General features: G+C 61.6%; 2 protein-coding genes across 2 annotated transcripts; both read left to right on the top strand.

Annotated features, from left to right (window-relative positions):
* Nucleotides 1–3,420: 3,420 nt before the first annotated feature.
* LOC140686642 (uncharacterized) lies at nucleotides 3,421–5,222 on the top strand. The gene is made up of 3 exons (XM_072940846.1): nucleotides 3,421–3,825; nucleotides 4,245–4,521; nucleotides 4,831–5,222. Exons 1-3 carry the CDS (start codon nucleotides 3,691–3,693, stop codon nucleotides 5,220–5,222), a joined length of 804 nt encoding a protein of 267 aa, XP_072796947.1. The 5' UTR covers nucleotides 3,421–3,690.
* A 9,500-nt stretch (nucleotides 5,223–14,722) lies between these two features.
* Nucleotides 14,723–16,524, top strand: LOC140686625 (uncharacterized). The gene is made up of 3 exons (XM_072940831.1): nucleotides 14,723–15,127; nucleotides 15,547–15,823; nucleotides 16,133–16,524. Exons 1-3 carry the CDS (start codon nucleotides 14,993–14,995, stop codon nucleotides 16,522–16,524), a joined length of 804 nt encoding a protein of 267 aa, XP_072796932.1. The 5' UTR covers nucleotides 14,723–14,992.
* The last annotated feature ends 3,859 nt before the right edge of the window (nucleotides 16,525–20,383 follow it).

The raw sequence follows: 20,383 nt of genomic DNA, 5'->3' as shown, positions 1-20,383 counted from the left end.
GGCGCTGGCTCGGCTCTCACCCCAGGCGCCTCTGGCCTTTTGGCCACAGGGACCCAAAGGTAACCCAGGGAGGCCCGGGGCAGGCCCGCCCAGGCCGGGCCACCACTCAGACCCCACCCGGGTAGAGCCCCACATCCCCTTCCCTTTGCTGGTGGAGGTGGGCAGTCATGTTGGGCTGGGGTGGGGGGGCCTGCCTCAAGCACGAGCAGGTCAGAGGCCTGGGGGGGCCTGTCACGTCCGCACCCCGGGTCCCAGCTGGCGGGCTGGGCTGTGGCCAGCCGGGCAGGGCCCTGCCGCCCGAGTCGAAGCCCGTGCCCTCTGGCTGTGTCTCTTCCCTCCCGGGTGGCCGTCTCAGCTGACCAAGGTCCCAGTCTGATCTGGCAGCAGAGGGTCGAGCGGGCAGAAGCGGGAGTGGTCCTGGCCGGGCAGGGCTCTGAGACCTCCGGGCCCGGCCCGCTGCCACTCACTGTCATTGCAGAGCCGGACACTGCAGGAGCCGCTGGATCAGGACACCCACGCCTCCTCCCCGAGCGAGGGGCCGCTGCACGCTTCTCAGGGCCAGCACCAGCTCCGGGTGAGTCTGCACACGGAGGGGTCCCCGCCACCGCGACGGCCTCCTCCCCAGAAACCGCCCAGGCGTCACGCCAGGGTCCTGCCCGCGGCTGACAGGCAGCTCAGCAGACCCGGCTCTGACCTGGAGCAGCTCCCTGGGAGTCAGGTGGAGGACCAGGAGCCCACCGAGGCACAGCCCCAAGGTGAGAAGGGCGGGGCCGGTGAACGTGCGGAGGCGAGGGAGGGCCGAGGGCTGGGCCACACAGGGAGGCGTCCCCAGAGGCTGCTGCTGGCACCAGAGCCAACATTGGTCTCAGACCACCTGTCTACACGAGTTCAGTCACAAAACACATCCTGTGGGCACTTGCTGTTGGGAGCTGTCCGGAAAGCTCCGGGAAGACGTCTGGCCTTGAAGAGGCCCACGGAAAGGGAGGCACGAGGCTCAAGATTTCCTCTCTCACAGCACGAGCGAGCGCCTCCACGAGACTGAAAGCTCTCTCCACTTCCAACAGTCACAGATCCAGAGCAGGCGGGGGCAGGGGAAGATGCCAGAGACCAAAACCAGGACCATCAGGATCCAGCGGGAGACCCCGAGCTCCCTCCTGCTGCTCCTGCAGCTTCTGCAGCTCCAGCAGCTAACGCTGCTCCTGAAGATCCTGCCGCTCCTGCTGCTCCTGACGATCCCGCAGCTCCTGCTGCTCCTGAAGCTCCCGCAGCTCCTGCTGCTTCCAAAGGTCCTGAAGATGCTGCACCTGCAGCTGGAACACTGGGCCACGGAGAGCCACTTCAGGCGTCACCAGCCCCTGGGGCTGAGCCCCTCTGCGCCCACCCACACCTTCTTCTTCACAATCCCACCATGAATCCCCTCCCGCACCCGACCTTGACTTCCATTCCCCTGAAGTGATTTGTGCTTGCTTTGTCTTCACTTTCCTCTGTTTCTTTCATATCGGTTATGGCATCCTTTATTTTGCCGTTTTAAGTTTCTTTTAATAAAATATAGACTTGGTCCCTCTGAAATTGTGCAATTCAGGAGCACTGGGTGCCTTCACGATGCCGTGCGACCATCACTACCATGCAGGCTCACACCATTCCTTTCTTCAAAGTAAAAACTTGAATCCACAGCACGCACTGCCCCCCACCCCCTCACCCCCCAGCCCCTGACAGCCCCGAGTCCTCTTCCCCTCTGGGTGTCTTTACCTCTCCTGGGTGTTCCCTGTCAATGAAGCCACAGGAAAGCTGCCTTTGCGTGCCTGCCCACGTGGCTTAAGCGGGGGCTGGTGATGTTTTCCTTTGTTTCCACTTGAAATCGCATTTTGATTATTTGAAAGGGAAATCCAGGTGAAGAGGTCATGTGCATAACGAAGCCCTTTCGGTACCTCTGTGCATAACCTCGGGGGAGGCACTGCTCTTCCCCCTGTGACACCACAGACACAAGACACAAGGGAGATGCTTAGCTCTTCCTGGGGCAGAAACAAAAGCACGCAAATCAAGAAACCAGCAAAAGCCCAGAAATATACCCGGAAAGACACTCCACGACCCGCAAGGTCCCAAGGTTGGAGAAAGGCTACACATCCCCGGGGTCCAAAAACCCCTCGAAACCCAGTGCTCTAAACAAACACAACACACACGGGCAGTTCCAACGAGAGGCACAGCAGGTGGCCAGTGTGCGTTACACGTGCTCGAACTCTCGGGGGAGGACACAGGCAGACGGACACACTGTGGAGACAGCACTGGTCACCATGACGCTGGCAGGTCTTTAGCCTGGTGACAGCCAGCCCTGGTGACAACGTGAGGAGGCAGAGGCCTCAGCAGATCCCCCGGAGGGACGAGACAACACACACTCCTCTTCAGGGAAACAGTGAGCAGGACGCATCAAAGGGCCACAGGCGCAGCAGCCCTTCCCCGGCAGTGCCGATCCTTACAGCTGACCCCACCAAAGTGCTCGCACAACTTGCAAAGAGGTTTGTACTTCAGCACCATGAAAAGAATCACTATGTCATCAAGGCATTTTCACAAGTGACCTGCCCTGGGCCCTAACGATACAAACACATAAATACACAGATACGCAGGTAAATGGACACGCACATGCATCCAGGAAAAGAGACAGAGAGACTGAAACACAGACAGGCAGAGGGAGAGAGAAACAGAGAGAGAGAGAGAGAGAGAGACAAGACAGGCGCTGAGAGACACACAGGGGGAGAAGGAACACCGGAGCTGGGAACGAGCGGAAGTCACGCCCATTTTCACACGTCACTCTGCATGTCACAAGCAGGTCCCAATGTCCATCCACCCTGCAGGGGAGGGTGTGGTGGGGGCTCACACGAGGACACGTGACCAGAAGGCATTAAGCTGAGAGCATTGTGGGGCAGCCAACCCCAGGGGCCGAGATGACACACTGGGCCTGAATCTAAACATGACACAGTGACCCAGGGGGTAGTATGTCAGCAAGAACGAAATCACAGTTATGTTCAGTTTCTCCCCTCCCCCCCACCCCGACAGGGAGCTGGGAAGCAGGTGGCAAGGGGAGTGACTTTCTCCGGACCTCAGGGCAGACCCTACCCAGCCTGTGTGGGGTGTGCTCTGCGCTCCGCCAGCCCTCTGTGGGGCCCTCCCTTTGCTGAGTCTGCGCACGAGCTCCCTGGGATGCCAGCCCGCGGGGCTGACAGGTGCGGTAGGTGTTTGTGCCTCTGGAGACACGATGGCTTCCCCGGGAAGGAGGGGCCAGGATGATCCCCACTGTGCCGACGGGGGACTGGGGAGACCCTGAGAGGCAGGCGGCTCGTCCAGGGTGACAGCACTGCGGGCGACGGCGGGCCGGGTCCGAACCCAGCTGCCTCCTCAGAGCTGGCGCCCTGGCTGCATCCAGGCCTCCGCAGGGTCCTGGGCAGGGGGGCCGAGTGGGTGTCACTGTGTGCGGACACGGCACGGGCTGGGAGCTGAGCAGTCAGCAGCCCAGAGAGGCCCTTGGGGAGCTCTGCGGAATGAGGAAGCTTGGGGAAGGGGACCCCAGGAAGTGACCTCACTTCCCTGGCAACCGAACCCAACACAACTTAGAACCCAGGTCACCGGGCACCCACTCTGTCGAGAAGCCCCTACTCAGCTCACCCGGTTGGTCAACTCACTTCAACTCAGTCACACATGTTCTGCTGCGTCCCAACACCCCGAGGCCGCGGCCCCCGGAAGGCCCGCAGCGAGGGCCTGGGCCAGCGGTGCCGGCGCTGGCTCGGCTCTCACCCCAGGCGCCTCTGGCCTTTTGGCCACAGGGACCCAAAGGTAACCCAGGGAGGCCCGGGGCAGGCCCGCCCAGGCCGGGCCACCACTCAGACCCCACCCGGGTAGAGCCCCACATCCCCTTCCCTTTGCTGGTGGAGGTGGGCAGTCATGTTGGGCTGGGGTGGGGGGGCCTGCCTCAAGCACGAGCAGGTCAGAGGCCTGGGGGGGCCTGTCACGTCCGCACCCCGGGTCCCAGCTGGCGGGCTGGGCTGTGGCCAGCCGGGCAGGGCCCTGCCGCCCGAGTCGAAGCCCGTGCCCTCTGGCTGTGTCTCTTCCCTCCCGGGTGCCCGTCTCAGCTGACCAAGGTCCCAGTCTGATCTGGCAGCAGAGGGTCGAGCGGGCAGAAGCGGGAGTGGTCCTGGCCGGGCAGGGCTCTGAGACCTCCGGGCCCGGCCCGCTGCCACTCACTGTCATTGCAGAGCCGGACACTGCAGGAGCCGCTGGATCAGGACACCCACGCCTCCTCCCCGAGCGAGGGGCCGCTGCACGCTTCTCAGGGCCAGCACCAGCTCCGGGTGAGTCTGCACACGGAGGGGTCCCCGCCACCGCGACGGCCTCCTCCCCAGAAACCGCCCAGGCGTCACGCCAGGGTCCTGCCCGCGGCTGACAGGCAGCTCAGCAGACCCGGCTCTGACCTGGAGCAGCTCCCTGGGAGTCAGGTGGAGGACCAGGAGCCCACCGAGGCACAGCCCCAAGGTGAGAAGGGCGGGGCCGGTGAACGTGCGGAGGCGAGGGAGGGCCGAGGGCTGGGCCACACAGGGAGGCGTCCCCAGAGGCTGCTGCTGGCACCAGAGCCAACATTGGTCTCAGACCACCTGTCTACACGAGTTCAGTCACAAAACACATCCTGTGGGCACTTGCTGTTGGGAGCTGTCCGGAAAGCTCCGGGAAGACGTCTGGCCTTGAAGAGGCCCACGGAAAGGGAGGCACGAGGCTCAAGATTTCCTCTCTCACAGCACGAGCGAGCGCCTCCACGAGACTGAAAGCTCTCTCCACTTCCAACAGTCACAGATCCAGAGCAGGCGGGGGCAGGGGAAGATGCCAGAGACCAAAACCAGGACCATCAGGATCCAGCGGGAGACCCCGAGCTCCCTCCTGCTGCTCCTGCAGCTTCTGCAGCTCCAGCAGCTAACGCTGCTCCTGAAGATCCTGCCGCTCCTGCTGCTCCTGACGATCCCGCAGCTCCTGCTGCTCCTGAAGCTCCCGCAGCTCCTGCTGCTTCCAAAGGTCCTGAAGATGCTGCACCTGCAGCTGGAACGCTGGGCCACGGAGAGCCAGTTCAGGCGTCACCAGCCCCTGGGGCTGAGCCCCTCTGCGCCCACCCACACCTTCTTCTTCACAATCCCACCATGAATCCCCTCCCGCACCCGACCTTGACTTCCATTCCCCTGAAGTGATTTGTGCTTGCTTTGTCTTCACTTTCCTCTGTTTCTTTCATATCGGTTATGGCATCCTTTATTTTGCCGTTTTAAGTTTCTTTTAATAAAATATAGACTTGGTCCCTCTGAAATTGTGCAATTCAGGAGCACTGGGTGCCTTCACGATGCCGTGCGACCATCACTACCATGCAGGCTCACACCATTCCTTTCTTCAAAGTAAAAACTTGAATCCACAGCACGCACTGCCCCCCACCCCCTCACCCCCCAGCCCCTGACAGCCCCGAGTCCTCTTCCCCTCTGGGTGTCTTTACCTCTCCTGGGTGTTCCCTGTCAATGAAGCCACAGGAAAGCTGGCTTTGCGTGCCTGGCCACGTGGCTTAAGCGGGGGCTGGTGATGTTTTCCTTTGTTTCCACTTGAAATCGCATTTTGATTATTTGAAAGGGAAATCCAGGTGAAGAGGTCATGTGCATAACGAAGCCCTTTCGGTACCTCTGTGCATAACCTCGGGGGAGGCACTGCTCTTCCCCCTGTGACACCACAGACACAAGACACAAGGGAGATGCTTAGCTCTTCCTGGGGCAGAAACAAAAGCACGCAAATCAAGAAACCAGCAAAAGCCCAGAAATATACCCGGAAAGACACTCCACGACCCGCAAGGTCCCAAGGTTGGAGAAAGGCTACACATCCCCGGGGTCCAAAAACCCCTCGAAACCCAGTGCTCTAAACAAACACAACACACACGGGCAGTTCCAACGAGAGGCACAGCAGGTGGCCAGTGTGCGTTACACGTGCTCGAACTCTCGGGGGAGGACACAGGCAGACGGACACACTGTGGAGACAGCACTGGTCACCATGACGCTGGCAGGTCTTTAGCCTGGTGACAGCCAGCCCTGGTCACAACGTGAGGAGGCAGAGGCCTCAGCAGATCCCCCGGAGGGACGAGACAACACACACTCCTCTTCAGGGAAACAGTGAGCAGGACGCATCAAAGGGCCACAGGCGCAGCAGCACTTCCCCGGCAGTGCCGATCCTTAGAGCTGACCCCACCAAAGTGTTCGCACAACTTGCAAAGAGGTTTGTACTTCAGCACCATGAAAAGAATCACTATGTCATCAAGGCATTTTCACAAGTGACCTGCCCTGGGCCCTAACGATACAAACACATAAATACACAGATACGCAGGTAAATGGACACGCACATGCATCCAGGAAAAGAGACAGAGAGACTGAAACACAGACAGGCAGAGGGAGAGAGAAACAGAGAGAGAGAGAGAGAGAGAGACAAGACAGGCGCTGAGAGACACACAGGGGGAGAAGGAACACCGGAGCTGGGAACGAGCGGAAGTCACGCCCATTTTCACACGTCACTCTGCATGTCACAAGCAGGTCCCAATGTCCATCCACCCTGCAGGGGAGGGTGTGGTGGGGGCTCACACGAGGACACGTGACCAGAAGGCATTAAGCTGAGAGCATTGTGGGGCAGCCAACCCCAGGGGCCGAGATGACACACTGGGCCTGAATCTAAACATGACACAGTGACCCAGGGGGTAGTATGTCAGCAAGAACGAAATCACAGTTATGTTCAGTTTCTCCCCTCCCCCCCGCCCCGACAGGGAGCTGGGAAGCAGGTGGCAAGGGGAGTGACTTTCTCCGGACCTCAGGGCAGACCCTACCCAGCCTGTGTGGGGTGTGCTCTGCGCTCCGCCAGCCCTCTGTGGGGCCCTCCCTTTGCTGAGTCTGCGCACGAGCTCCCTGGGATGCCAGCCCGCGGGGCTGACAGGTGCGGTAGGTGTTTGTGCCTCTGGAGACACGATGGCTTCCCCGGGAAGGAGGGGCCAGGATGATCCCCACTGTGCCGACGGGGGACTGGGGAGACCCTGAGAGGCAGGCGGCTCGTCCAGGGTGACAGCACTGCGGGCGACGGCGGGCCGGGTCCGAACCCAGCTGCCTCCTCAGAGCTGGCGCCCTGGCTGCATCCAGGCCTCCGCAGGGTCCTGGGCAGGGGGGCCGAGTGGGTGTCACTGTGTGCGGACACGGCACGGGCTGGGAGCTGAGCAGTCAGCAGCCCAGAGAGGCCCTTGGGGAGCTCTGCGGAATGAGGAAGCTTGGGGAAGGGGACCCCAGGAAGTGACCTCACTTCCCTGGCAACCGAACCCAACACAACTTAGAACCCAGGTCACCGGGCACCCACTCTGTCGAGAAGCCCCTACTCAGCTCACCCGGTTGGTCAACTCACTTCAACTCAGTCACACATGTTCTGCTGCGTCCCAACACCCCGAGGCCGCGGCCCCCGGAAGGCCCGCAGCGAGGGCCTGGGCCAGCGGTGCCGGCGCTGGCTCGGCTCTCACCCCAGGCGCCTCTGGCCTTTTGGCCACAGGGACCCAAAGGTAACCCAGGGAGGCCCGGGGCAGGCCCGCCCAGGCCGGGCCACCACTCAGACCCCACCCGGGTAGAGCCCCACATCCCCTTCCCTTTGCTGGTGGAGGTGGGCAGTCATGTTGGGCTGGGGTGGGGGGGCCTGCCTCAAGCACGAGCAGGTCAGAGGCCTGGGGGGGCCTGTCACGTCCGCACCCCGGGTCCCAGCTGGCGGGCTGGGCTGTGGCCAGCCGGGCAGGGCCCTGCCGCCCGAGTCGAAGCCCGTGCCCTCTGGCTGTGTCTCTTCCCTCCCGGGTGGCCGTCTCAGCTGACCAAGGTCCCAGTCTGATCTGGCAGCAGAGGGTCGAGCGGGCAGAAGCGGGAGTGGTCCTGGCCGGGCAGGGCTCTGAGACCTCCGGGCCCGGCCCGCTGCCACTCACTGTCATTGCAGAGCCGGACACTGCAGGAGCCGCTGGATCAGGACACCCACGCCTCCTCCCCGAGCGAGGGGCCGCTGCACGCTTCTCAGGGCCAGCACCAGCTCCGGGTGAGTCTGCACACGGAGGGGTCCCCGCCACCGCGACGGCCTCCTCCCCAGAAACCGCCCAGGCGTCACGCCAGGGTCCTGCCCGCGGCTGACAGGCAGCTCAGCAGACCCGGCTCTGACCTGGAGCAGCTCCCTGGGAGTCAGGTGGAGGACCAGGAGCCCACCGAGGCACAGCCCCAAGGTGAGAAGGGCGGGGCCGGTGAACGTGCGGAGGCGAGGGAGGGCCGAGGGCTGGGCCACACAGGGAGGCGTCCCCAGAGGCTGCTGCTGGCACCAGAGCCAACATTGGTCTCAGACCACCTGTCTACACGAGTTCAGTCACAAAACACATCCTGTGGGCACTTGCTGTTGGGAGCTGTCCGGAAAGCTCCGGGAAGACGTCTGGCCTTGAAGAGGCCCACGGAAAGGGAGGCACGAGGCTCAAGATTTCCTCTCTCACAGCACGAGCGAGCGCCTCCACGAGACTGAAAGCTCTCTCCACTTCCAACAGTCACAGATCCAGAGCAGGCGGGGGCAGGGGAAGATGCCAGAGACCAAAACCAGGACCATCAGGATCCAGCGGGAGACCCCGAGCTCCCTCCTGCTGCTCCTGCAGCTTCTGCAGCTCCAGCAGCTAACGCTGCTCCTGAAGATCCTGCCGCTCCTGCTGCTCCTGACGATCCCGCAGCTCCTGCTGCTCCTGAAGCTCCCGCAGCTCCTGCTGCTTCCAAAGGTCCTGAAGATGCTGCACCTGCAGCTGGAACACTGGGCCACGGAGAGCCACTTCAGGCGTCACCAGCCCCTGGGGCTGAGCCCCTCTGCGCCCACCCACACCTTCTTCTTCACAATCCCACCATGAATCCCCTCCCGCACCCGACCTTGACTTCCATTCCCCTGAAGTGATTTGTGCTTGCTTTGTCTTCACTTTCCTCTGTTTCTTTCATATCGGTTATGGCATCCTTTATTTTGCCGTTTTAAGTTTCTTTTAATAAAATATAGACTTGGTCCCTCTGAAATTGTGCAATTCAGGAGCACTGGGTGCCTTCACGATGCCGTGCGACCATCACTACCATGCAGGCTCACACCATTCCTTTCTTCAAAGTAAAAACTTGGATCCACAGCACGCACTGCCCCCCACCCCCTCACCCCCCAGCCCCTGACAGCCCCGAGTCCTCTTCCCCTCTGGGTGTCTTTACCTCTCCTGGGTGTTCCCTGTCAATGAAGCCACAGGAAAGCTGGCTTTGCGTGCCTGCCCACGTGGCTTAAGCGGGGGCTGGTGATGTTTTCCTTTGTTTCCACTTGAAATCGCATTTTGATTATTTGAAAGGGAAATCCAGGTGAAGAGGTCATGTGCATAACGAAGCCCTTTCGGTACCTCTGTGCATAACCTCGGGGGAGGCACTGCTCTTCCCCCTGTGACACCACAGACACAAGACACAAGGGAGATGCTTAGCTCTTCCTGGGGCAGAAACAAAAGCACGCAAATCAAGAAACCAGCAAAAGCCCAGAAATATACCCGGAAAGACACTCCACGACCCGCAAGGTCCCAAGGTTGGAGAAAGGCTACACATCCCCGGGGTCCAAAAACCCCTCGAAACCCAGTGCTCTAAACAAACACAACACACACGGGCAGTTCCAACGAGAGGCACAGCAGGTGGCCAGTGTGCGTTACACGTGCTCGAACTCTCGGGGGAGGACACAGGCAGACGGACACACTGTGGAGACAGCACTGGTCACCATGACGCTGGCAGGTCTTTAGCCTGGTGACAGCCAGCCCTGGTGACAACGTGAGGAGGCAGAGGCCTCAGCAGATCCCCCGGAGGGACGAGACAACACACACTCCTCTTCAGGGAAACAGTGAGCAGGACGCATCAAAGGGCCACAGGCGCAGCAGCCCTTCCCCGGCAGTGCCGATCCTTACAGCTGACCCCACCAAAGTGCTCGCACAACTTGCAAAGAGGTTTGTACTTCAGCACCATGAAAAGAATCACTATGTCATCAAGGCATTTTCACAAGTGACCTGCCCTGGGCCCTAACGATACAAACACATAAATACACAGATACGCAGGTAAATGGACACGCACATGCATCCAGGAAAAGAGACAGAGAGACTGAAACACAGACAGGCAGAGGGAGAGAGAAACAGAGAGAGAGAGAGAGAGAGAGACAAGACAGGCGCTGAGAGACACACAGGGGGAGAAGGAACACCGGAGCTGGGAACGAGCGGAAGTCACGCCCATTTTCACACGTCACTCTGCATGTCACAAGCAGGTCCCAATGTCCATCCACCCTGCAGGGGAGGGTGTGGTGGGGGCTCACACGAGGACACGTGACCAGAAGGCATTAAGCTGAGAGCATTGTGGGGCAGCCAACCCCAGGGGCCGAGATGACACACTGGGCCTGAATCTAAACATGACACAGTGACCCAGGGGGTAGTATGTCAGCAAGAACGAAATCACAGTTATGTTCAGTTTCTCCCCTCCCCCCCACCCCGACAGGGAGCTGGGAAGCAGGTGGCAAGGGGAGTGACTTTCTCCGGACCTCAGGGCAGACCCTACCCAGCCTGTGTGGGGTGTGCTCTGCGCTCCGCCAGCCCTCTGTGGGGCCCTCCCTTTGCTGAGTCTGCGCACGAGCTCCCTGGGATGCCAGCCCGCGGGGCTGACAGGTGCGGTAGGTGTTTGTGCCTCTGGAGACACGATGGCTTCCCCGGGAAGGAGGGGCCAGGATGATCCCCACTGTGCCGACGGGGGACTGGGGAGACCCTGAGAGGCAGGCGGCTCGTCCAGGGTGACAGCACTGCGGGCGACGGCGGGCCGGGTCCGAACCCAGCTGCCTCCTCAGAGCTGGCGCCCTGGCTGCATCCAGGCCTCCGCAGGGTCCTGGGCAGGGGGGCCGAGTGGGTGTCACTGTGTGCGGACACGGCACGGGCTGGGAGCTGAGCAGTCAGCAGCCCAGAGAGGCCCTTGGGGAGCTCTGCGGAATGAGGAAGCTTGGGGAAGGGGACCCCAGGAAGTGACCTCACTTCCCTGGCAACCGAACCCAACACAACTTAGAACCCAGGTCACCGGGCACCCACTCTGTCGAGAAGCCCCTACTCAGCTCACCCGGTTGGTCAACTCACTTCAACTCAGTCACACATGTTCTGCTGCGTCCCAACACCCCGAGGCCGCGGCCCCCGGAAGGCCCGCAGCGAGGGCCTGGGCCAGCGGTGCCGGCGCTGGCTCGGCTCTCACCCCAGGCGCCTCTGGCCTTTTGGCCACAGGGACCCAAAGGTAACCCAGGGAGGCCCGGGGCAGGCCCGCCCAGGCCGGGCCACCACTCAGACCCCACCCGGGTAGAGCCCCACATCCCCTTCCCTTTGCTGGTGGAGGTGGGCAGTCATGTTGGGCTGGGGTGGGGGGGCCTGCCTCAAGCACGAGCAGGTCAGAGGCCTGGGGGGGCCTGTCACGTCCGCACCCCGGGTCCCAGCTGGCGGGCTGGGCTGTGGCCAGCCGGGCAGGGCCCTGCCGCCCGAGTCGAAGCCCGTGCCCTCTGGCTGTGTCTCTTCCCTCCCGGGTGCCCGTCTCAGCTGACCAAGGTCCCAGTCTGATCTGGCAGCAGAGGGTCGAGCGGGCAGAAGCGGGAGTGGTCCTGGCCGGGCAGGGCTCTGAGACCTCCGGGCCCGGCCCGCTGCCACTCACTGTCATTGCAGAGCCGGACACTGCAGGAGCCGCTGGATCAGGACACCCACGCCTCCTCCCCGAGCGAGGGGCCGCTGCACGCTTCTCAGGGCCAGCACCAGCTCCGGGTGAGTCTGCACACGGAGGGGTCCCCGCCACCGCGACGGCCTCCTCCCCAGAAACCGCCCAGGCGTCACGCCAGGGTCCTGCCCGCGGCTGACAGGCAGCTCAGCAGACCCGGCTCTGACCTGGAGCAGCTCCCTGGGAGTCAGGTGGAGGACCAGGAGCCCACCGAGGCACAGCCCCAAGGTGAGAAGGGCGGGGCCGGTGAACGTGCGGAGGCGAGGGAGGGCCGAGGGCTGGGCCACACAGGGAGGCGTCCCCAGAGGCTGCTGCTGGCACCAGAGCCAACATTGGTCTCAGACCACCTGTCTACACGAGTTCAGTCACAAAACACATCCTGTGGGCACTTGCTGTTGGGAGCTGTCCGGAAAGCTCCGGGAAGACGTCTGGCCTTGAAGAGGCCCACGGAAAGGGAGGCACGAGGCTCAAGATTTCCTCTCTCACAGCACGAGCGAGCGCCTCCACGAGACTGAAAGCTCTCTCCACTTCCAACAGTCACAGATCCAGAGCAGGCGGGGGCAGGGGAAGATGCCAGAGACCAAAACCAGGACCATCAGGATCCAGCGGGAGACCCCGAGCTCCCTCCTGCTGCTCCTGCAGCTTCTGCAGCTCCAGCAGCTAACGCTGCTCCTGAAGATCCTGCCGCTCCTGCTGCTCCTGACGATCCCGCAGCTCCTGCTGCTCCTGAAGCTCCCGCAGCTCCTGCTGCTTCCAAAGGTCCTGAAGATGCTGCACCTGCAGCTGGAACACTGGGCCACGGAGAGCCACTTCAGGCGTCACCAGCCCCTGGGGCTGAGCCCCTCTGCGCCCACCCACACCTTCTTCTTCACACTCCCACCATGAATCCCCTCCCGCACCCGACCTTGACTTCCATTCCCCTGAAGTGATTTGTGCTTGCTTTGTCTTCACTTTCCTCTGTTTCTTTCATATCGGTTATGGCATCCTTTATTTTGCCGTTTTAAGTTTCTTTTAATACAATATAGACTTGGTCCCTCTGAAATTGTGCAATTCAGGAGCACTGGGTGCCTTCACGATGCCGTGCGACCATCACTACCATGCAGGCTCACACCATTCCTTTCTTCAAAGTAAAAACTTGGATCCACAGCACGCACTGCCCCCCACCCCCTCACCCCCCAGCCCCTGACAGCCCCGAGTCCTCTTCCCCTCTGGGTGTCTTTACCTCTCCTGGGTGTTCCCTGTCAATGAAGCCACAGGAAAGCTGGCTTTGCGTGCCTGCCCACGTGGCTTAAGCGGGGGCTGGTGATGTTTTCCTTTGTTTCCACTTGAAATCGCATTTTGATTATTTGAAAGGGAAATCCAGGTGGGCTAAAGAGGTCATGTGCATAACGAAGCCCTTTCGGTACCTCTGTGCATAACCTCGGGGGAGGCACTGCTCTTCCCCCTGTGACACCACAGACACAAGACACAAGGGAGATGCTTAGCTCTTCCTGGGGCAGAAACAAAAGCACGCAAATCAAGAAACCAGCAAAAGCCCAGAAATATACCCGAAAAGACACTCCACGACCCGCGAGGTCCCAAGGTTGGAGAAAGGCTACACATCCCCGGGGTCCAAAAACCCCTCGAAACCCAGTGCTCTAAACAAACACAACACACACGGGCAGTTCCAACGAGAGGCACAGCAGGTGGCCAGTGTGCGTTACATGTGCTCGACCTCTCGGTGGAGGACACAGGCAGACGGACACACTGTGGAGACAGCACTGGTCACCATGACGCTGGCAGGTCTTTAGCCTGGTGACAGCCAGCCCTGGTGACAACGTGAGGAGGCAGAGGCCTCAGTAGATTCCCCGGAGGGACGAGACAACACACACTCCTCTTCAGGGAAACAGTGAGCAGGACGCATCAAAGGGCCACAGGCGCAGCAGCCCTTCCCCGGCAGTGCCGATCCTTACAGCTGACCCCACCAAAGTGCTCGCACAACTTGCAAAGAGGTTTGTACTTCAGCACCATGAAAAGAATCACTATGTCATCAAGGCATTTTCACAAGTGACCTGCCCTGGGCCCTAACGATACAAACACATAAATACACAGATACACAGGTAAATGGACACGCACATACATCCAGGAAAAGAGACAGAGAGACTGAAACACAGACAGGCAGAGGGAGAGAGAAACAGAGAGAGAGAGAGAGAGAGACAAGACAGGCGCTGAGAGACACACAGGGGGAGAAGGAACACCGGAGCTGGGAACGAGCGGAAGTCACGCCCATTTTCACACGTCACTCTGCATGTCACAACCAGGTCCCAATGTCCATCCACCCTGCAGGGGAGGGTGTGGTGGGGGCTCACACGAGGACACGTGACCAGAAGGCATAAAAGCTGACAGCCTTGTGGGGCAGCCAACCCCAGGGACCGAGATGACACACTGGGCCTGAATCTAAACATGACACAGTGACCCAGGGGGTAGTATGTCAGCAAAAACGAAATCACAGTTATGTTCAGTTTCTCCCCTCCCCCCCACCCCGACAGGGAGCTGGGAAGCAGGTGGCAAGGGGAGTGACTTTCTCCGGACCTCAGGGCAGACCCTACCCAGCCTGTGTGGGGTGTGCTCTGCGCTCCGCCAGCCCTCTGTGGGGCCCTCCCTTTGCTGAGTCTGCGCACGAGCTCCCTGGGATGCCAGCCCGCGGGGCTGACAGGTGCGGTAGGTGTTTGTGCCTCTGGAGACACGATGGCTTCCCCGGGAAGGAGGGGCCAGGATGATCCCCACTGTGCCGACGGGGGACTGGGGAGACCCTGAGAGGCAGGCGGCTCGTCCAGGGTGACAGCACTGCGGGCGACGGCGGGCCGGGTCCGAACCCAGCTGCCTCCTCAGAGCTGGCGCCCTGGCTGCATCCAGGCCTCCGCAGGGTCCTGGGCAGGGGGGCCGAGTGGGTGTCACTGTGTGCGGACACGGCACGGGCTGGGAGCTGAGCAGTCAGCAGCCCAGAGAGGCCCTTGGGGAGCTCTGCGGAATGAGGAAGCTTGGGGAAGGGGACCCCAGGAAGTGACCTCACTTCCCTGGCAACCGAACCCAACACAACTTAGAACCCAGGTCACCGGGCACCCACTCTGTCGAGAAGCCCCTACTCAGCTCACCCGGTTGGTCAACTCACTTCAACTCAGTCACACATGTTCTGCTGCGTCCCAACACCCCGAGGCCGCGGCCCCCGGAAGGCCCGCAGCGAGGGCCTGGGCCAGCGGTGCCGGCGCTGGCTCGGCTCTCACCCCAGGCGCCTCTGGCCTTTTGGCCACAGGGACCCAAAGGTAACCCAGGGAGGCCCGGGGCAGGCCCGCCCAGGCCGGGCCACCACTCAGACCCCACCCGGGTAGAGCCCCACATCCCCTTCCCTTTGCTGGTGGAGGTGGGCAGTCATGTTGGGCTGGGGTGGGGGGGCCTGCCTCAAGCACGAGCAGGTCAGAGGCCTGGGGGGGCCTGTCACGTCCGCACCCCGGGTCCCAGCTGGCGGGCTGGGCTGTGGCCAGCCGGGCAGGGCCCTGCCGCCCGAGTCGAAGCCCGTGCCCTCTGGCTGTGTCTCTTCCCTCCCGGGTGGCCGTCTCAGCTGACCAAGGTCCCAGTCTGATCTGGCAGCAGAGGGTCGAGCGGGCAGAAGCGGGAGTGGTCCTGGCCGGGCAGGGCTCTGAGACCTCCGGGCCCGGCCCGCTGCCACTCACTGTCATTGCAGAGCCGGACACTGCAGGAGCCGCTGGATCAGGACACCCACGCCTCCTCCCCGAGCGAGGGGCCGCTGCACGCTTCTCAGGGCCAGCACCAGCTCCGGGTGAGTCTGCACACGGAGGGGTCCCCGCCACCGCGACGGCCTCCTCCCCAGAAACCGCCCAGGCGTCACGCCAGGGTCCTGCCCGCGGCTGACAGGCAGCTCAGCAGACCCGGCTCTGACCTGGAGCAGCTCCCTGGGAGTCAGGTGGAGGACCAGGAGCCCACCGAGGCACAGCCCCAAGGTGAGAAGGGCGGGGCCGGTGAACGTGCGGAGGCGAGGGAGGGCCGAGGGCTGGGCCACACAGGGAGGCGTCCCCAGAGGCTGCTGCTGGCACCAGAGCCAACATTGGTCTCAGACCACCTGTCTACACGAGTTCAGTCACAAAACACATCCTGTGGGCACTTGCTGTTGGGAGCTGTCCGGAAAGCTCCGGGAAGACGTCTGGCCTTGAAGAGGCCCACGGAAAGGGAGGCACGAGGCTCAAGATTTCCTCTCTCACAGCACGAGCGAGCGCCTCCACGAGACTGAAAGCTCTCTCCACTTCCAACAGTCACAGATCCAGAGCAGGCGGGGGCAGGGGAAGATGCCAGAGACCAAAACCAGGACCATCAGGATCCAGCGGGAGACCCCGAGCTCCCTCCTGCTGCTCCTGCAGCTTCTGCAGCTCCAGCAGCTAACGCTGCTCCTGAAGATCCTGCCGCTCCTGCTGCTCCTGACGATCCCGCAGCTCCTGCTGCTCCTGAAGCTCCCGCAGCTCCTGCTGCTTCCAAAGGTCCTGAAGATGCTGCACCTGCAGCTGGAACGCTGGGCCACGGAGAGCCAGTTCAGGCGTCACCAGCCCCTGGGGCTGAGCCCCTCTGCGCCCACCCACACCTTCTTCTTCACAATCCCACCATGAATCCCCTCCCGCACCCGACCTTGACTTCCATTCCCCTGAAGTGATTTGTGCTTGCTTTGTCTTCACTTTCCTCTGTTTCTTTCATATCGGTTATGGCATCCTTTATTTTGCCGTTTTAAGTTTCTTTTAATAAAATATAGACTTGGTCCCTCTGAAATTGTGCAATTCAGGAGCACTGGGTGCCTTCACGATGCCGTGCGACCATCACTACCATGCAGGCTCACACCATTCCTTTCTTCAAAGTAAAAACTTGAATCCACAGCACGCACTGCCCCCCACCCCCTCACCCCCCAGCCCCTGACAGCCCCGAGTCCTCTTCCCCTCTGGGTGTCTTTACCTCTCCTGGGTGTTCCCTGTCAATGAAGCCACAGGAAAGCTGGCTTTGCGTGCCTGGCCACGTGGCTTAAGCGGGGGCTGGTGATGTTTTCCTTTGTTTCCACTTGAAATCGCATTTTGATTATTTGAAAGGGAAATCCAGGTGAAGAGGTCATGTGCATAACGAAGCCCTTTCGGTACCTCTGTGCATAACCTCGGGGGAGGCACTGCTCTTCCCCCTGTGACACCACAGACACAAGACACAAGGGAGATGCTTAGCTCTTCCTGGGGCAGAAACAAAAGCACGCAAATCAAGAAACCAGCAAAAGCCCAGAAATATACCCGGAAAGACACTCCACGACCCGCAAGGTCCCAAGGTTGGAGAAAGGCTACACATCCCCGGGGTCCAAAAACCCCTCGAAACCCAGTGCTCTAAACAAACACAACACACACGGGCAGTTCCAACGAGAGGCACAGCAGGTGGCCAGTGTGCGTTACACGTGCTCGAACTCTCGGGGGAGGACACAGGCAGACGGACACACTGTGGAGACAGCACTGGTCACCATGACGCTGGCAGGTCTTTAGCCTGGTGACAGCCAGCCCTGGTCACAACGTGAGGAGGCAGAGGCCTCAGCAGATCCCCCGGAGGGACGAGACAACACACACTCCTCTTCAGGGAAACAGTGAGCAGGACGCATCAAAGGGCCACAGGCGCAGCAGCACTTCCCCGGCAGTGCCGATCCTTAGAGCTGACCCCACCAAAGTGTTCGCACAACTTGCAAAGAGGTTTGTACTTCAGCACCATGAAAAGAATCACTATGTCATCAAGGCATTTTCACAAGTGACCTGCCCTGGGCCCTAACGATACAAACACATAAATACACAGATACGCAGGTAAATGGACACGCACATGCATCCAGGAAAAGAGACAGAGAGACTGAAACACAGACAGGCAGAGGGAGAGAGAAACAGAGAGAGAGAGAGAGAGAGAGACAAGACAGGCGCTGAGAGACACACAGGGGGAGAAGGAACACCGGAGCTGGGAACGAGCGGAAGTCACGCCCATTTTCACACGTCACTCTGCATGTCACAAGCAGGTCCCAATGTCCATCCACCCTGCAGGGGAGGGTGTGGTGGGGGCTCACACGAGGACACGTGACCAGAAGGCATTAAGCTGAGAGCATTGTGGGGCAGCCAACCCCAGGGGCCGAGATGACACACTGGGCCTGAATCTAAACATGACACAGTGACCCAGGGGGTAGTATGTCAGCAAGAACGAAATCACAGTTATGTTCAGTTTCTCCCCTCCCCCCCGCCCCGACAGGGAGCTGGGAAGCAGGTGGCAAGGGGAGTGACTTTCTCCGGACCTCAGGGCAGACCCTACCCAGCCTGTGTGGGGTGTGCTCTGCGCTCCGCCAGCCCTCTGTGGGGCCCTCCCTTTGCTGAGTCTGCGCACGAGCTCCCTGGGATGCCAGCCCGCGGGGCTGACAGGTGCGGTAGGTGTTTGTGCCTCTGGAGACACGATGGCTTCCCCGGGAAGGAGGGGCCAGGATGATCCCCACTGTGCCGACGGGGGACTGGGGAGACCCTGAGAGGCAGGCGGCTCGTCCAGGGTGACAGCACTGCGGGCGACGGCGGGCCGGGTCCGAACCCAGCTGCCTCCTCAGAGCTGGCGCCCTGGCTGCATCCAGGCCTCCGCAGGGTCCTGGGCAGGGGGGCCGAGTGGGTGTCACTGTGTGCGGACACGGCACGGGCTGGGAGCTGAGCAGTCAGCAGCCCAGAGAGGCCCTTGGGGAGCTCTGCGGAATGAGGAAGCTTGGGGAAGGGGACCCCAGGAAGTGACCTCACTTCCCTGGCAACCGAACCCAACACAACTTAGAACCCAGGTCACCGGGCACCCACTCTGTCGAGAAGCCCCTACTCAGCTCACCCGGTTGGTCAACTCACTTCAACTCAGTCACACATGTTCTGCTGCGTCCCAACACCCCGAGGCCGCGGCCCCCGGAAGGCCCGCAGCGAGGGCCTGGGCCAGCGGTGCCGGCGCTGGCTCGGCTCTCACCCCAGGCGCCTCTGGCCTTTTGGCCACAGGGACCCAAAGGTAACCCAGGGAGGCCCGGGGCAGGCCCGCCCAGGCCGGGCCACCACTCAGACCCCACCCGGGTAGAGCCCCACATCCCCTTCCCTTTGCTGGTGGAGGTGGGCAGTCATGTTGGGCTGGGGTGGGGGGGCCTGCCTCAAGCACGAGCAGGTCAGAGGCCTGGGGGGGCCTGTCACGTCCGCACCCCGGGTCCCAGCTGGCGGGCTGGGCTGTGGCCAGCCGGGCAGGGCCCTGCCGCCCGAGTCGAAGCCCGTGCCCTCTGGCTGTGTCTCTTCCCTCCCGGGTGGCCGTCTCAGCTGACCAAGGTCCCAGTCTGATCTGGCAGCAGAGGGTCGAGCGGGCAGAAGCGGGAGTGGTCCTGGCCGGGCAGGGCTCTGAGACCTCCGGGCCCGGCCCGCTGCCACTCACTGTCATTGCAGAGCCGGACACTGCAGGAGCCGCTGGATCAGGACACCCACGCCTCCTCCCCGAGCGAGGGGCCGCTGCACGCTTCTCAGGGCCAGCACCAGCTCCGGGTGAGTCTGCACACGGAGGGGTCCCCGCCACCGCGACGGCCTCCTCCCCAGAAACCGCCCAGGCGTCACGCCAGGGTCCTGCCCGCGGCTGACAGGCAGCTCAGCAGACCCGGCTCTGACCTGGAGCAGCTCCCTGGGAGTCAGGTGGAGGACCAGGAGCCCACCGAGGCACAGCCCCAAGGTGAGAAGGGCGGGGCCGGTGAACGTGCGGAGGCGAGGGAGGGCCGAGGGCTGGGCCACACAGGGAGGCGTCCCCAGAGGCTGCTGCTGGCACCAGAGCCAACATTGGTCTCAGACCACCTGTCTACACGAGTTCAGTCACAAAACACATCCTGTGGGCACTTGCTGTTGGGAGCTGTCCGGAAAGCTCCGGGAAGACGTCTGGCCTTGAAGAGGCCCACGGAAAGGGAGGCACGAGGCTCAAGATTTCCTCTCTCACAGCACGAGCGAGCGCCTCCACGAGACTGAAAGCTCTCTCCACTTCCAACAGTCACAGATCCAGAGCAGGCGGGGGCAGGGGAAGATGCCAGAGACCAAAACCAGGACCATCAGGATCCAGCGGGAGACCCCGAGCTCCCTCCTGCTGCTCCTGCAGCTTCTGCAGCTCCAGCAGCTAACGCTGCTCCTGAAGATCCTGCCGCTCCTGCTGCTCCTGACGATCCCGCAGCTCCTGCTGCTCCTGAAGCTCCCGCAGCTCCTGCTGCTTCCAAAGGTCCTGAAGATGCTGCACCTGCAGCTGGAACGCTGGGCCACGGAGAGCCAGTTCAGGCGTCACCAGCCCCTGGGGCTGAGCCCCTCTGCGCCCACCCACACCTTCTTCTTCACAATCCCACCATGAATCCCCTCCCGCACCCGACCTTGACTTCCATTCCCCTGAAGTGATTTGTGCTTGCTTTGTCTTCACTTTCCTCTGTTTCTTTCATATCGGTTATGGCATCCTTTATTTTGCCGTTTTAAGTTTCTTTTAATAAAATA

Source organism: Vicugna pacos, chromosome 17 (assembly GCF_048564905.1).
Source record: "Vicugna pacos chromosome 17, VicPac4, whole genome shotgun sequence".
Taxonomy (NCBI): Eukaryota; Metazoa; Chordata; class Mammalia; order Artiodactyla; family Camelidae; genus Vicugna; species Vicugna pacos.
This window is presented reverse-complemented; position numbering and strand designations above follow the sequence as displayed.